Raw genomic sequence first — 16268 nt, 5'->3', positions numbered from 1 at the left:
AAAGGTGCTCTTTTTACATGGAACTCTACCTGCTCTTTTGTAATTCTATAATGTGCCATATGTATCTAAATTTGACGCTCTCTCTGCCCCTGCAATTTCAATGTTACTTTCTCCTCCATCATAATAATTTAAACTGCTCACTTTTTTCCATTGCAATTAATTATCTTCTTCAATTCCTACTTCTTTAACGTCGATCGATCTTTGTGAAATCCTCTTCTTTATCCTCATTTCCAAGTCCCATCTCTTCTCCAAAGTCTCTTTCCTCCATCTTCAAATCCATCTTGGCACTCCCTGTTCCTTTTTTCTCTGCACCTCTACTGTACTCAATCCTAGATGCTCCCTCCACACCTCTACATTATCATATACTAGATTAAAAATATTCAGCTATACATATCAAGAGAAGTAATAGAAGGAACCTTTTTGTAGTTATGTTCAATAATCTTGGTTCTTTATATGAAATCAATTAACCCACCAAAGTATTTGCTACATTTGAAAATGTCATGATTTAATTTATTTCATTATCTCTTTAATGTTACTTGGATCGATCTTAGATATGAAACTTATCCTTTACTAGGATCATTGAGACTCTGATTCCATTCTTTTATATGTGTCTTGGAGTTCTTGCAAATATTATGAGGTTCTTATCTCCTTGATCATGTCCCCATTGTTGGAAGCACGATCATACTATAGGACAAGAACAATATAAAATGAAAATGTAACGGACCTATGAATACAAACAACTGATTTAATGAAAAAATAGTGATGAAGAAGTTGAAATCGAATGAGTCTAGCATTTGAGAGGCCAACAAGCAAAAGTTGAATTGGCAGATATTAATGATGACATCTCAACTCCAAGAAAAACTTCAAAAAAATTTAACAAAGTTATATTTTCATTGCTCACGTAAAACATTTCAAGCTTAGCACCATCACTCTTAGAAACTAATGATCTTGACAACAAAATGATAGACATCAAAAGAAGTTAATTATGTTTACTAGGTAAAACAAAGAATAGAGCTAATGAGATAAAGAGGTAATATAGGCACATACACATGCATATATAAATGATGGTTTATTAACCAAAGTTGGTGATATCCATGTACAATTTTTTCTTTGTAAAGATATATAAAGGCATGATAAGAATCACCAACCAGATAAACCAAAAAATCGCATGAAGAAAATTGATGGAAGCTTATTGGGACCTTTATTTACTACTAATCTCTAGTGCTGAATTTCTGAATTATTATATAGAAGAGGTTCTCACTTGGGTGTCCTCGAACTTACTGGCCAATGATGATGAGAGAAGCGCAAGACTAATTTAAAGTCAAAATCCACTTCGAAGTCATCAGTAGGAGACAAAAAAAAACATGAGAGAGGCTTTTTGATCAACTAATTCAATACTGAAAAAATGTTCAAAGGTGGTTTAGATATTTCAATATCATCAATAGAATATTTTTGTGAAGAAAATTTATTTCTTAATCTGCTTTTTCAAAAAAAGCAATGTTATTTTTTTAAAAGAAAATGTCCACTTTGGACTTGACCATTAAATTGGTGCTAACATGACTATAACAAAAACATTTTTCCTATGTCCATAAAGATGCATTGTGTGTGCATTAAGATGTATTGTGTGGGCATCAAATTGCCTTCATATTCATGATAGAGCATGGTAGACCAATAAACTTTTAACATGCCCAAAGATATATTCAAAAATAAAGTGAATTGAAATTGCAAAATTGCTTAAACTTGATGTAATTTTGCGGATAAAAATTAATTAATTTTTGAATTTACAAAAAAGAGCCATATCTGTAGTTTGTAGAAAAGATCCATGTTGAATTTTATGATCTTATTTTTAAAAAATACCACATCAGTATATTCCTATGCTGTCAACTATTTATAAGAATATTTGTATATTAGCACCAACTTGTATGTCTATAGCATATCCATCCATTTTAATATGTAGTAAGCTTAACATTTATATTCAGTTGTTGACAGGGGCATAACGGTTGAAAAAAGTCCAAACTAGATTCTTTTGCTAAAAAAAAAAAAAACTGTGATAAAAGTAAAAATAGTGGAACTTTTCTGCAGAATTCTCGGATCTGAAATACGACTACTTCCATGCAATTTCAGATAATTCTATGATGATTACGTAAAAATCCTTTCTTCTTCCTCTTGAGCTTATCTTTCTCCCTCTCCGCGTGTTCTCTCGAAGGGAAGTACGAACTTTCCAATGTGAGCTGAAGGAGAACTTATTCACCCTGCTGCCTTACGCTCACCGGAAGGTGAGGGCAACCGCCCCCTTCCTCCCTCCCTCTCGAATGCTCTCCTCCTCTCCTCCCAAATCCCCCTCCAAATCCCACCAAGATCCCACCTTTCCCCGCCGCCGATGGATCCCGCGCCACCCCCCTCCGCCCCCCGACGCCCGCCGCGGCGGCGCTCGGTGAAGCCCACCAACTACGACGAGTCCCGCCTCGATGCCCTCCTCCACGACCAACTCGGCGGTCCCGTCCCCTCCCGCAAGCGCAACAAGACCCTCGAGGAGCGCCAGCGCGAGACCGAGACTGAGGCCATGATCGCTCTCTCCCTCGGCTTCCCCATCGACGCCCTTCTCGACTCCGAGCTCGCCGCCGGCGTCGCTGCTCCCTTCGCTGCCGAGCAGAACGACTACATCGTCGTCCGCAACCACATCCTCGCCCGCTGGCGCGCCAACGTCCGCTCGTTCCTCTCCAAGTCTCAGATCCGCGAGACCGTAAGCAGCGACTACGACCACCTCATCTCCCGCGCCTACGACTTCCTCTCCGAGCGGGGCTACATCAACTTCGGCGTGTCCCCCGCTATCCAGGCGCAGTTCCAGGAGGAGAACGACAAAGGGTCGGTCGTCGTCGTGGGGGCTGGCCTCGCCGGTCTGGCGGCGGCGCGGCAGCTCCTCGGTTTTGGCTTCAAGGTCTTGGTTTTGGAAGGCAGGGACCGGCCCGGCGGCAGAGTCTACACCATGAAGATGGGTAAAAGAGGGAACTTCGCTGCCGTCGACCTCGGCGGTAGCGTCATCACTGGCATTCATGCGAACCCTCTTGGTGTCCTGGCTCGGCAGCTCGGCGTTCCGCTCCACAAGATCAGGGACAGGTGCCCTCTGTTCCGGCCGGACGGGAGGGATGTCGATGACAAATTGGATCTTGAAGTGGATTTCGTGTTCAACAAGCTCCTTGACAAGGCTACGCAGCTGAGGGAGGTGCTGGGAGAGTTTGCCGATGGCATTTCATTGGGTTCTGCCATCGAAAGGCTTCGGAAGTTGTATGGCATGGCGAGGAGCGGCGAGGAGAGGGAGCTTCTTGATTGGCATCTTGCGAATTTGGAGTACGCTAATGCCGGGTGCCTCACGGAGCTCTCGCTGGCCTACTGGGACCAGGATGATCCCTATGAGATGGGTGGAGATCACTGCTTCCTTGCAGGAGGCAATTGGAGATTGATCAATGCACTGTGTGAGGACGTGCCCATATTGTATGGAAAGACGGTAACAAGGATAGAGTATGGAGAAGGGGGAGTGGTGGTGGTTGCCGCCGGTGGACAAGTGTTTCAGGCCGATATGGTGCTCTGCACTGTGCCACTTGGTGTCTTGAAAAGTGGGAATATTAAGTTTCATCCCGAATTGCCATCTCGGAAGCTGGAGGCTATCAAGAGACTAGGTTTTGGGTTGCTGAACAAAGTGGCCATGGTCTTTCCTTATGTCTTTTGGAGTGAGGAACTCGATACATTTGGTTGTCTTAACAGGGATCGATGCAAGCGTGGCGAATTCTTCCTGTTCTATAGTTATCATACAGTTTCTGGAGGTCCTGTGCTTATTGCTTTGGTGGCAGGAGAAGCTGCATTGAGTTTTGAATCCACTGATCCGGTCATTTTGCTTCATCGAGTTCTTGAGATTCTTAGAGGTATTGATCCTCAAGCATCCTTTCGTCTGACTTCGCTTTACTTGTTTGTTTCAGAATTGAGCGTAATTGTTCTGAACGATTCACTAAGATCTCATCGAAAGTAAAAAAGCTGAAATTACTTCAATTTAACAGCAAAATTCGTAACAAACTGAACCTTAATCCAAGCTTAACCATCTCCAAATTCCTTGCATTTTTTTTTTCATTTGCACACTGTTCTCTGAGCATTAAGTGTTTGTGTCTTTGTACTCATCTCCAGTCTTGGCTCCATGACAATGCAGGTATCTATGGTCCAAGAGGTGTTCAAGTTCCCGATCCGATTCAAACAGTTTGTACAAGATGGGGTAGCGATCCTCTTTGTCGCGGTTCATACTCCCATATCAGAGTAGGGTCATCTGGTAGTGATTATGATATTCTCGCTGAGAATGTTGGGGGACGACTCTTTTTTGCGGGGGAAGCAACAACTAGGGAATATCCAGCTACAATGCATGGAGCTTTCTTGAGTGGATTAAGAGAGGCATCATGTATTCTTCATGCCTCAAGGAGTATAACTAATGGGAATGCTGATCCTAAGAAGTGCTTGCAGAAGAACTTGAGATTTTGCAATGACATTCTCTTGGATCTATTTAAGGAGCCAGATTTAGCATTTGGGAACTTTTCTTTTGTGTTCGATACGATCACAATGGAGGATCCTAAGGCAATGGGACTTATGAGGGTTACCTTTGGAACATCCAAAAATGAAGCTTGCAGGAGCTATATCTCGGAAGAAGAATCAGAGGAACAAAGGCAGTTGACAGATTCACAGTTTCAAGCTTTGCATCTGTATGCTATTTTATCCCGGGAGCAAGCACACCACATACAACTGGTAAGTGGGGATGATAAGGGTAGATTAATGTTGCTATGCAAAAAATTTGGCCTAAAACTTATGGGATGTAAAAGTACATTTGCTCTTGGTAGTTCCTTGATTACTAGCATTTGTGGTCCACGAAGAGGCCGGAATAGGCAACGCCGGCCCATGCATTACAAAGTACGGTTCTAGAATTTACAATTCTTGTACTCTTACCATTTTTTGCACCGAAATGCCTCAAGAAACATGCCCCACGATGAAGTATGCCCAACTGTACACACACTATAAAGTGGGCAAAGAGGCCCTTTGTAACTTTGTTTTGCTTACCCTGAACTCCATTCTTTTGAATAGATAAAAAAGATTTGTGTTTCTTTTTTTGGTGTGTGTGTGTGTGTGTGTGTGTGTGTGTGTGTGTTTGTACATGCTAGATGAACTGTTGCACCATCATAGATTCGTTCTTGCCAACTTAAACTTTCTCACCTAGGCTTTTTATCATAGGCTGTTACTTGTCAATTATTTTCTGCTAATTCCCTTGATGAAGCAATCTACATTATATTAGGACTTGTAAAGGTCATATAAACTGCAGTTATTTTAAACTTGTAGGTGACAATATGGAGATATTGGAGTGGCTCATGCAACAAATATATAGACAAGTAACAAGGTTCTAAACTAAATATGTGGGAGGAAAGCGAACCATCATTACTTGCTCAAGAAATTGATGGAAGGATGTAGAGAAGGTAAAAAACTTACAAGTGGTTTCTATCAACTTACAGAATGTGTACGATAAAATACGAGATGATCTGATATGCTGAGCATCGAGGAAGAAGCATCCCAATTGGATATGTTGACCAAATGAAGTGCAAGAATTTCAATGTACAGATTACACACTGGATGTCAACATCCACTAGCCAGTGTTGGTGGTGTAAATGTTTTTGCAGAATATATAATGTTTATTTTTGAGATGTGAATAAGGCTAAAATCTGAATGCAATATTGGAGGATAATTGGATTTTACTTTTGCAATGCTGGCTCTATATTAAAGATAATTTGGAAGATATATGAGGTTGCCTTTGATAAAAAAGTACCAAAATCTTTCATTCAAAAGAACAATATCAATGTGTTGGTATGTCTATTGTTCTTCAATTTGAAGGGCTCGATTAGAAATAGCTTTGAACATGATGCAAAGGATATGGCATGAGAAAAAGATGATATGTTTGGTTGGCGTAAGGAATTTTATGGGTGAAGATGCCTTACATGGTTGGCATGCTACCGGATGGGAATTTTGTAAACAAGTAAATTGCGCAATAACAGAAGAAATATTGTGGTATCCAACTGTAAGAATGTATATGCTATGCAAGCTTGAACTAGCTATCATGAAGTAATTTATTGGCCACAGTATAAAAATTATAGTGTATATATATATATATATATATATATATATATATATATATATATATATATATATATATATATATATATATATATTAGGAAAATTGGTTCTCTTCTAGAGATCGAATTTGGTAGTAGGTGAAGATCAAAAAGAGGGTAAATTCAAAGTTTAATTAAGTACATCGATCATTGATATTAGGCCCATATATTTTTACACTCATGATAAATGAATAGACTATGGGTAGCTTTTGGTTGAAGGGATAAGTGCAAAGAGTAAGTGCTTGCATTTAGCATGCACCAGATTTCGTGATGATTTGGATTTTGTCACAAGGTTGAATTTGCCCTCCGACATTTTTGTATGTTTAGAGTGGAGAAGGGCAAAAATATAATTAGAGAACTTAACTTTCTCCTATTCTGTGATATGTTTATTCCACCAAATTGGTGGAATAGAATTAAAGCCCCCCCTCTCTCTCCTCCCTACTTATCCCTTCTTAGGGTATAAGGCTATTCCGCCAGTCAAAAAATGGTGTCTGGCATTATAACCACAGAAAAAATTCTTTATTCCTTGGTTATATCACCTACCAAACACTGCCTTACTATTTTGGGATAGGTAGAGGAGTAAAGTTGATGAATCTAAATCATAACTATGGAGAAATGTTTAGAGGATCATGCTCTAGTAGTTGGAAAAGCTAAAACAAACTTTATGCCTTGATTTTATTTTGGAGTAACAATGAAAATGAGGCCTTAGTCAAAATTGAATACGACATAAGAAAAGGATCATATATTTCCTTCTTATAGGGGCAATGATAGTAATATTGTGTATTGTGTTCTTGTTGGCCATGTTTCGAAAAGATCCTATATTTCCTTGTTATAGGAGCAATGATAGTAATATTGTGTATTGTGTTCTTGTTGGCCATGTTTTGGCTTTTATATGCTTACATATTATTTCATGGCGACGCTTGGCATGTTGACACAAAAAGATAAGCAAGTTCAAAAATACTAGTTGACATGTTAAGATACATCATTTCTTGACTAATTGTATAAATAACTATTTTTTCTTCTTTATATTAGTCTACAGTCGTGTTAATTGAATAAACATAATTTCAATTACCTTAAAAATATCTAGATCATAAATCACCCTAATATTTATATTTGTTGTTTTTAACATTTGCATGGATGGTTTTATCTACCTTACAGAGAAACATTACTCTACTATTATTAGCTGATGAATTTTGATGGTTTTCTTGATAGAGGGTTTGGGGGCAGATATAGAGAAGCTTGGAAATATAGTTCGTTGTACCATCCCGACCCGCCTAGTTCAGTATGTATTGAACCAAACCGATGGTGAACTGGGACATTCGCGCTGTTGGTTCAAAATAGGGGTCGAACTATACGGTTCACACTAGTTCAGTTTGGTCTCGTGACAAGCACCTCCTACCCTCCTCCACTTCAACAATAGAGGAGGGAGGTTGGAAAGGCCTCTTGTGTCTTTTCAACCCCTCTCTCTCTTATTTTTTCTTTAAATCATGAAAATATGGAGAAAGGAATGGATTTTGCCAAATTTAAGCCAGATCCAATGTAAGAAAAGGTAATGGCCCTCTCCTCTTCCTCCCTTTTTGTTTTTTCTTTTCATTTTGAAGCCTAAAATCAACAATAAAATGGAAAAATGGGGGGAGGTCATATCAAAATTTTGATTGTGGCATGATTTCATAATCTCTTGTAGATCTATGGATGATCCATCCAATGCCACCAAAATTATTTTTTTTTATTTTTAAATAAAAAAATATTTTTGGATTAAAAATGAAAGAAATAAAATTATTGGTAGAAAAATTTTATAAATTTAGTAGCATGATTAGGGTTATATATTAATTTATTTAAATTTTGGCGTGATCATATGCATCGTGACACACACCCAAATTTGAATAAATCTGGAAAATAAGTGGTGTTTTGTGTATGCCCATGGGTTGAGAAAAAAATATGTAGCATCCTTGGTAGGATGCTACACTGATCTAAAGTCAAATTATTTTTTTAAATATTTTATATTAAAATATTATTTTTTAAATAACAAATTACTAAAACTAAATAATAAAAAATAATAAAAAAGTATAAAAAATAGTATTATGTATGGATAATTCAAAAATATTTTTTGAAGTTGAAAATTGATTTTTTGTATTATAGTAAAAATTCACTATTTTTAAATAATTAATTAAATAATATTATTTGGAGATAAAAGTACATGTAGCATCCTTGTTAGAGTTCTACATTATTCTAAGTTAGAATAAAATCTCTATATATTTTCTAATTAAATGTTAGTTTATTATATAAGAATTAATTAAGATTATTTAAGTGTAAAAATTATAAAAAAATCGTATTACATATAGATAATGTATAGCTATTTTTTTGATATTTTTGATAATTTTTAATTACAATATAATTTTACTAATTTTAAATAATTAATTATCTAAATATCAATTTGTATAAAAATATTTGGCATGTGCTCGATAGACTTGTAGGAATGGATCCACCTAGAAAGAAGAACCCATATTGTGAGATTGGTTTGGATCATGGGCAGATGCTCTTAAACTGTACCATAAGAGATACAAGTGGTGTGACATAGTCTTCGAGGTGGGAGGGTTAATTAGATTAAAATAACATTTTGCTAGTGATTACCTTGACACGTCCTAGTATTGGAAATACCCACAGCAGGTCTGACAACTTATGAAGAACTACTTCACCGATTTCAATGCAGTGAAGCAAAATGCTATTACGAAGAGGACGGTGGTGGAACATCAGGAAGCACAACCACCATTATATCACTCTAAAGATTTGGAGCAGGCCTCTGTTCCAGATTTTTCGAAGGCGCAAATCCAGCATTTCATCTAGGTGAGGCTAGATGACCAATGACCGATAGAGAAGATTGCCAGGCATAGGGCTCAGTTTGAGTTCTTATACTATGAGTCAGGCTCTAGTTCTAAATAAGCAGTTTCAGCTTCTACATATACTTTTGCCAATGCATCTACTCTTTGGCCTCAAAACCACACCCGGAGGAAGGTCAGCCACCTCTTTCAAATCCCTTGAGGCTAGAAAATGATTATGTTGGGGGCTATCAGAGTAGATCTGGAGTTCAGAAGGACCTCCTCAATTTGGAAAGTTATCAGTAGGGATGGCAGCCAGTTAGCATCCATGTTTAGGACCTTTTTTTAGCAGAAAAGGGAAGAAGTCCTCTACGAAGATTCCACCAGGGATCACTATTCATGATGTAAATCCACATACCTTTTTGGGTAGAGATTCGAAGTAGTAGAAAATAGTCACCATTCTAGTCAAGGACAAGAATGATATGTCAAGAGCCATTGCATCATGGTTCTACTTCAGTCATATCCTGTAAATGGGGTAGAAAATATGTACTACTGGTCTACTTTCATCTCCATCCAGAGAACTAGACAGGATGTAGATCCACCAGGGCTGAAGGATATCTATGATGATCTTCTAGATAGCAATATGGAGGAGTTGCAGAATTGGGTAGCCTCCTAAAAGAGTGAGAGGGACATGTATGGGTTGATTGTGATTTTTGATAGTTGGATGGGTCCTAGCAAGCGGAGCATCATCAACTCTCTGACTTATATGTTAATTGTGACATAAAAATTTTCTTCCACAAGTTGATATTTCTAATCAGGTGCATGATGCTCAATATATCATTAGAATGATGGAGGGCTTGATCGGCTAGGAGAGCACGATATCGTGCAAGTGGTCACTAATAATAGTTCATAGTATAGAAGATTCATAGAGTGAAGTATCTAGTCCATCACATGGTTCATAGACAACCACACATAGGTGCTTGCTTTGATGAGGAAGTACACAATGGGTGACATCTTGAGGTCAACAGTCACGTAGTTTATTATAGACTACATTCCACTCAATATCCTCATTGAGAAGAAAATAGGCTAGTATTAGATGTTTGTTGGTGCTAAGTGGCAAGAGAGCAGATATCCCGAGCCAGCAGAAAGGAAAGTCATGTGGAAGGCTTGGTGATGTGTCAGCAGTTTTGGCAGCGGATTGAAAGGATTATGAAGCTATCAATTCCTTGTATGGAGTGCTGAGAGTCATGGATAATGAGAGATATCCCTAATAGGCTTCCTCTACCACATCATGATGTTTGCCGAGGCTTAGATCAGGCAGGAGATGGAAAACATGTGTAGGAGTTTATCGACATGATCAACCAAAGGTGTGATTATCAGATAAATAAGGAGTTGCATTTAGAAAGTAATTTTACTCATATACCTGTTCGTCATATACTGTTGTGTTTTAAGTGCAATTGTTATGCTAAATCAATTGCAACTATGTTAACTATCTACTATCTAAACCCGAAATCCCAATATAACATCCTTGGGATAGGTATGGACGAGGAACTTCTTGCTACCCTGTGCAATGTTCCTGATCTGAGAGTCCTTGCCTACTATCTGGAAGAGGTGAGTTAATTTTATCAAGTCGAGTAAATAATTGGGCAGCTTCGGCGACCAGCCAGTTGTAGTAAGCAAAGCAAAAAATGAATCCAAGTATTTTAAGATATGGACTACAACTGTTACTTGGATGTTATATAATTAGTATATAGATGTGGTAGTTTTCTTCAGCCTGTCATTTAAGAACCTAAGACGGCTGACCATTTGGATCCTCTTACAGATAGTCTTCTCCAATTGCTGTGAGTGTAATTGGTCTACCTTCGCCCTCATTCATAGTAAACAAAGAAATTGTCTCACACAAAAGAGCTAAATGATCTTGTGCATGTCCACTATAATATTCGTTTGTGGTTGAAGTGCATTGTATAAGAAGTGGAATTGAAATACAATGATCCACTTTATGATGACTTCATGCATACTGAAGAGGATCGGATGATTGATTGGCTTAAGCTGGATGAGTCAGGATTGCCTCCTCAACTAGCTAGTTTTATAACCAGGGAGGCTAGGGTGGATGTAGAGCAATAGCCAGAACGATATATTTCATGCTCACATCCAGTTGATTAGCCATAGAGGTCAGGCGAGAGTTGATCATCCCATGACTCTCTGTCGGAGATATCCTTCCAGTGATTTGATCGAGAGATGCTGACGAGAGGTCATCATGTTCCCTGTCTACTCAGGGTGGAGGGCATAAAAGATCCTTCCTACAAAATCAAGGCAAGAAGGCAGCTATTCAAGCCGGCAAGAAAGGTAGAGGAAAGACAATTGCATCTTCTTTGAAGAGACTCAAAGAGGAATCTATTCACTCTGATTTGGAGACCAACGAGTCCTCTGATGACCTGTTACACAGATCATCACATGGCATTAGCGATCAGGTTGAGCGATGATGCATTTGGTAGTTAGGGAGGTAGCGAGGCATAAAGCACCATGATTTATGACTCAGCCTAGGATGGCTTTTGATTCACCGGTGAGTTTCAGTTTACTCTTGCTACACAAGATAGGAACTATGGTGCATGATCTAGTAGAGCCCATAAGGATACCATTGCATACAGGAGATGGGCTCCTCATGGTTGTTCAAGTCTTGATGTTGCTATGGTAGATGACATTGCATATGGACTAGGGTCTTTGGATGTAGATGGTGCCGAGTCACGTATCGAACCCTATTTCACATCACAATTCCTGCTTTACCAGTTTTGCCCCTCCCTCACGAGATAGCTGATCATTTTTTTTATATTCAAAAGGGACTCTCATCTAGACAAAAAGGAAGATCCTCCTTTCATTTCTATGTGGGGAGGAGGCAGCTGTGCTGGCTGATTGGTTTTTATGTCGATTGGAAGAATGTGTAGGGCGGTCTACTGAAATGTAGGGCTCGAGGGGGACATATACTAACTCGGCGATACGGGAGGTGATGGTGTTAGTGGGGGCTCCGAAGAACGGGGTGGAGAGACCTTTTTAAGTATTGAAGAGTCGTCTTCAAGGGCGAGAAGCATATATGTATACTTATATTATAATATATATAATATATAAATAAATATAGCCTTTGACCCATACGTACATGGATTGCCCAAGATGTTGCATTCGAGTGATTACTATCTTTCATAGTTTCAACCATCTTTCGGGTTAGATTTTGCGGTCGGCATCTTCGAATGGCCAGTCCATCTCAGACGGATGACTCTTCCCAGAGTAGCTATTCTGTGGACTATGGAATGATCACTGGGAAGGACTATCACAATATTCTCCTCTTGGAGAGTTAGTGTGAAGCTCCTCTAGAATACTATTATGATCCTGTTGTCTACGAGGCACATTGACACTCAACCAGATTTTAGATATCGAGATGTATTTCATGCTTTAATTATATTAAAATCAACTGAATTTATTGTATTATATGTATTTTTTACTTGTAAATATATTGGTTGGTCTATTCCAATTGCATTCATGATAAAAAGACATCAAAACAAGGTTAAAATTACAAAATAGATAGCAATCCCAATCAAATTTCTAAGTACAACTCAAAAAAAAAAAGATTAAGAAAGGAAAAATTGAAAAAACAAATGGTGTACCGGTCAAATGACCAGCATGCCAACCTACATCGTGTGTCTGCATGGTACCTAACTAGTATTATACCGACTAATGGCCGACCAGTACCGATCTCGGTATCGGTTCAGCGAACCTTGCTTAAAATAACATCAAAGGTGGTCCTAAATAGGAATGCTTGTCGGATCCATACAGCTGACTTTAAATAGTCGACCTCAAATAGTTGGAAAAAGGTTGGATGGCTATGATTATGTGTATCTGATGCAGGATAGGTCATTACTCATTTGAGATTTTGAGTTGTCTTGCCCAAGTCAAACTTTTTAGCATTATTAGTCTAATCCCAAAGTCTGAAGTTCTCGAAGGTTAGCATTACACCTATTTACACATTTTAAAACCCCTAATAATACAATCAACTGATTGCATAATAGGCATCCCAATAAATACTAGGCTTGAGATAATAAAGGAAAAGAAGTTTCCTTTGGATAGCTAGAGCAAGAGGGAATTAGGGTTCATGGCAAGTGATGATGGTTGCTCTCCAATTTTTTTTCCTTTTCCTTTTTGCCATTCCTTTTTTTTTTCTATTTACTTTTTCCTGAAAAAGAAGTGAGCATGCCTCATCAATTATGAGAAGAGAGGAGCAAATGGCCTCTTTCTCTCTTTCTAAGAAGGATGAGGGTCCTCCTTGTTTATCCGGTCATCCATACTATAACATGGATAAAGATATGCTGATTTGAATTAAGATAAATAAAGAAGAATTACACCTAAGAACCTTATTAGCAAAACAAACTAAAAGCAACCATTATAAACACCTAAGATCGTACCTAATACCCTTATAAACCGAAACTACAGCAGAACTAAATGAAAAGTAAAGCAATATGGATTTAGAACTCTTTTTTTTCTAAGTTTCCATTTCTTCTATATATATTCAATTGTATTTGCTCCAGTTCTCAGAGGAAGAGGAATTCAGCTCCTATGAATTGGCCAAACCAAATGAGAGAACTGCCTTAGCTTGGAGCTTTCTCTCCTCTTTAGAGGGAGCATAATTGTCATTATCGGTCTAAGAATACGTGGTAGCCGTCCTTATTGGGTGCGCTACTCTCATTAAAGATCCATATTGTTCAAATATTGAACGATTTGCAGTCTTAAGTACTTCTCCATACTATACGTGCGTACAGGGGATTTGGTTGGAAAAGATTGCCTTTAGCAAAGATCAAACAAAAATTGACCTCAAATTTTGTGTTTCCATATTTTCAAATGATTTCTTTTGAAACTTACTAATTTCAGTCTATTTTGATGGTTCAACCAATTTTAAATGAAATTAAACAAAACTAACCATGTATGCCTTTCTAGAGCATCATATTGGTTTATTCTTTATTTCCTTATATACACAGACTATATAGTTTTCTTTTTTCTTTTCTAGAGTCAAAAGAGCAGATAAACAATAAAAATAATGCTTAGCAAGCCAATTTCTTCGAAAGGCCCTTACTACAATATATTATAGAGATCCAAGTAAACAACTAAATAGAAGACACCGTTACTCATAGTAATGATATCTTTTTAAAATAAATATAACATTCTATAACTACATGAATTTAATTAAATATTTATTCAACCTTAAAATATGAGAAAGAAACAAATCTAATATATTTGTCATTTCTACTAAAAATTGACCAGAAAGAAATATTTGAATGTACTAGACATTGCAAAGCTTCACATTTGCTGAATTTTTGAACAAGAGAAGTTCACAAACTAATTGATATAAATGTTCATGGTAGTACAAAATTTCAGTATGCTTTATAAATCTTCTTGACATGCAAATACTAATTTCATCTTAAAACTGTTGAAACTACTTAAGCGAAGAACCTTCACATCATAAAATACTTTAAATGCTTTGTAACAAGTTTTCTTATGTTGTTTTGCTTATATTTTTCTTTTCATTTTTATTTTTTCTGACTTTTATGATTGAATCTCTGAAACAGTTAGTGAAATTGTCAAAATTAACATTCCACAAGCCTGGCTAAAAGTGAAACTGAAGTCAAGTTTCAAACTTTTCCTGCCTAGTAGGTGCCGAAATATGAATTGCAATAGGCATTGGAGCCAAATTATAATGTTGCTCTCTTGACCTATCCAAGAGAGAGAATATAACAATGTAATCTCAGTCTCTCGGCTCTTGGGGAGATGGAATATGCAAAGCTCCTACTACTAATAACTACAGATAGTCATTTGCAGCACATGGATCTGGTGTGGAAAAAGTTGCTGAGCCTCAAATCCTTAATTGAACTCCATAGAATTGGTCTGATGCTTTGTGAGAAAGAAGCAAGAATTTTCCTTGTTTGGCCTCTCAATTGGTGATTTATGATAACTTATCCTCCTTAGATTTATTTTCCTGCACTTAATGTAGCACATCGCTGCTAACCGTAGAACCCACTCACTAGGCAGAAAACATGCTGCCAGTATGTTTGGCTCCCTGTACTTCATCTCCTAAAACTCGAAGTTCAGAATTAAATTGTTATGGAATATCTAGGAGTTTCTTTGTGGCTTCATAGGCTTATATTTTGAATTTGAAAATAATCCAGATACATTAAAGCCCTTCAGTGTCAAATACCTTGTTCCAATACCAATTAACATGGTAAATATTTAGATCAGAACTTATGTAATCATAATTTCTGGCATTTACTTCGCATTTGAGGTTTTATGGTAAATGGGGAAAAAAATCAGTAAGTGAGGAATGCATGCATCTTAGATGTTTTTAATAGGAATTGATAACTTTGAAAGGCACAAATGCATGTGGACCTGCAATCTTAAGATCTGATTTTTATTTCAACTCTAGGTTTTTTGGCTAGAGGCTGAACATTTTCAACAAATGGGGACACAAACGCATCCTAGAGGTTATCGAGCAAGCTCCAAGTCAACAGAGATCAACCAATGATTGAAGAAAATAAAAGAAAGAGGGGAAGACAAAAGAGAAAGCTGGAACTTGAATTAATCATTCATAAATCTGTCACTTCATCTCCTCTTCACCCATTCAAAATCTATGCTAGAAAGATATTCTAATAAATCTATTTGTGGAGACAAAGGCAGAAATAGCAAATATCTTTTGTTAGCATGTGAAGGGGAAATAGGTTGGATGGCATGGAGGGCTGATTTCTCTTTTATTTCTTCTCTTCTTTTTTCTTACTTTTCTTTGTTTCCCTTGTGTTCTTTTATTTTCTTTTTTTCTCTATTGATTGTGCGAAGAGATGGACATACAACCTCTTTCTTTGGTCATCAAGTTCGTTGACATGGAGAAGTTAATGCTGACCTGGACATAACATATCTTCTTTCAGTTTTCTATTACATGGTGACCTAAACATGCAAGATCATACTAAAGACTTATATAAACTGAAATGTGGGAAAATAAATGAAAAATACAGTGAATTGACTCTAAAAAACTTAACCCCTTTTGCTCCTTGTTTTCCTTCTCTTTTCCATCAAAACCCAGATTTCAATCTTGATGGCATCATCCAGTATGCATTATCGATGTGTTAGAATAAGGTTGGGGCACATCAATTTTGATATATGAGACCACATACAGATGGGAAAAAAATAAATGCAACTAGATAATCATTACAACCCTATCTACAAAAAGATT

General features: G+C 37.5%; 1 protein-coding gene across 4 annotated transcripts; it reads left to right on the top strand.

The window, feature by feature from the left end:
* Positions 1-2160: 2160 nt before the first annotated feature.
* Positions 2161-15902, top strand: LOC103724047 (lysine-specific histone demethylase 1 homolog 2). Of its 4 annotated transcripts, none has more exons than XM_039116471.1 (3): positions 2161-3920; positions 4199-4782; positions 15468-15902. In XM_039116471.1, the coding sequence occupies exons 1-3, from the start codon at positions 2381-2383 to the stop codon at positions 15564-15566; spliced, it is 2223 nt and encodes a 740-aa protein (XP_038972399.1). In that variant the 5' UTR covers positions 2161-2380; the 3' UTR covers positions 15567-15902. The 4 variants fall into 4 exon arrangements, with proteins under 4 accessions (XP_038972399.1, XP_038972400.1, XP_038972401.1 ...); XM_039116472.1 differs by lacking the exon at positions 15468-15902 and adding an exon at positions 5368-5777; XM_039116473.1 differs by lacking the exon at positions 15468-15902 and adding an exon at positions 5351-5439.
* The last annotated feature ends 366 nt before the right edge of the window (positions 15903-16268 follow it).

The sequence above is a fragment of the Phoenix dactylifera genome, unplaced genomic scaffold (genome assembly GCF_009389715.1).
Source record: "Phoenix dactylifera cultivar Barhee BC4 unplaced genomic scaffold, palm_55x_up_171113_PBpolish2nd_filt_p 000092F, whole genome shotgun sequence".
In the NCBI taxonomy this organism is placed as follows: domain Eukaryota; kingdom Viridiplantae; phylum Streptophyta; class Magnoliopsida; order Arecales; family Arecaceae; genus Phoenix; species Phoenix dactylifera.
This window is presented reverse-complemented; position numbering and strand designations above follow the sequence as displayed.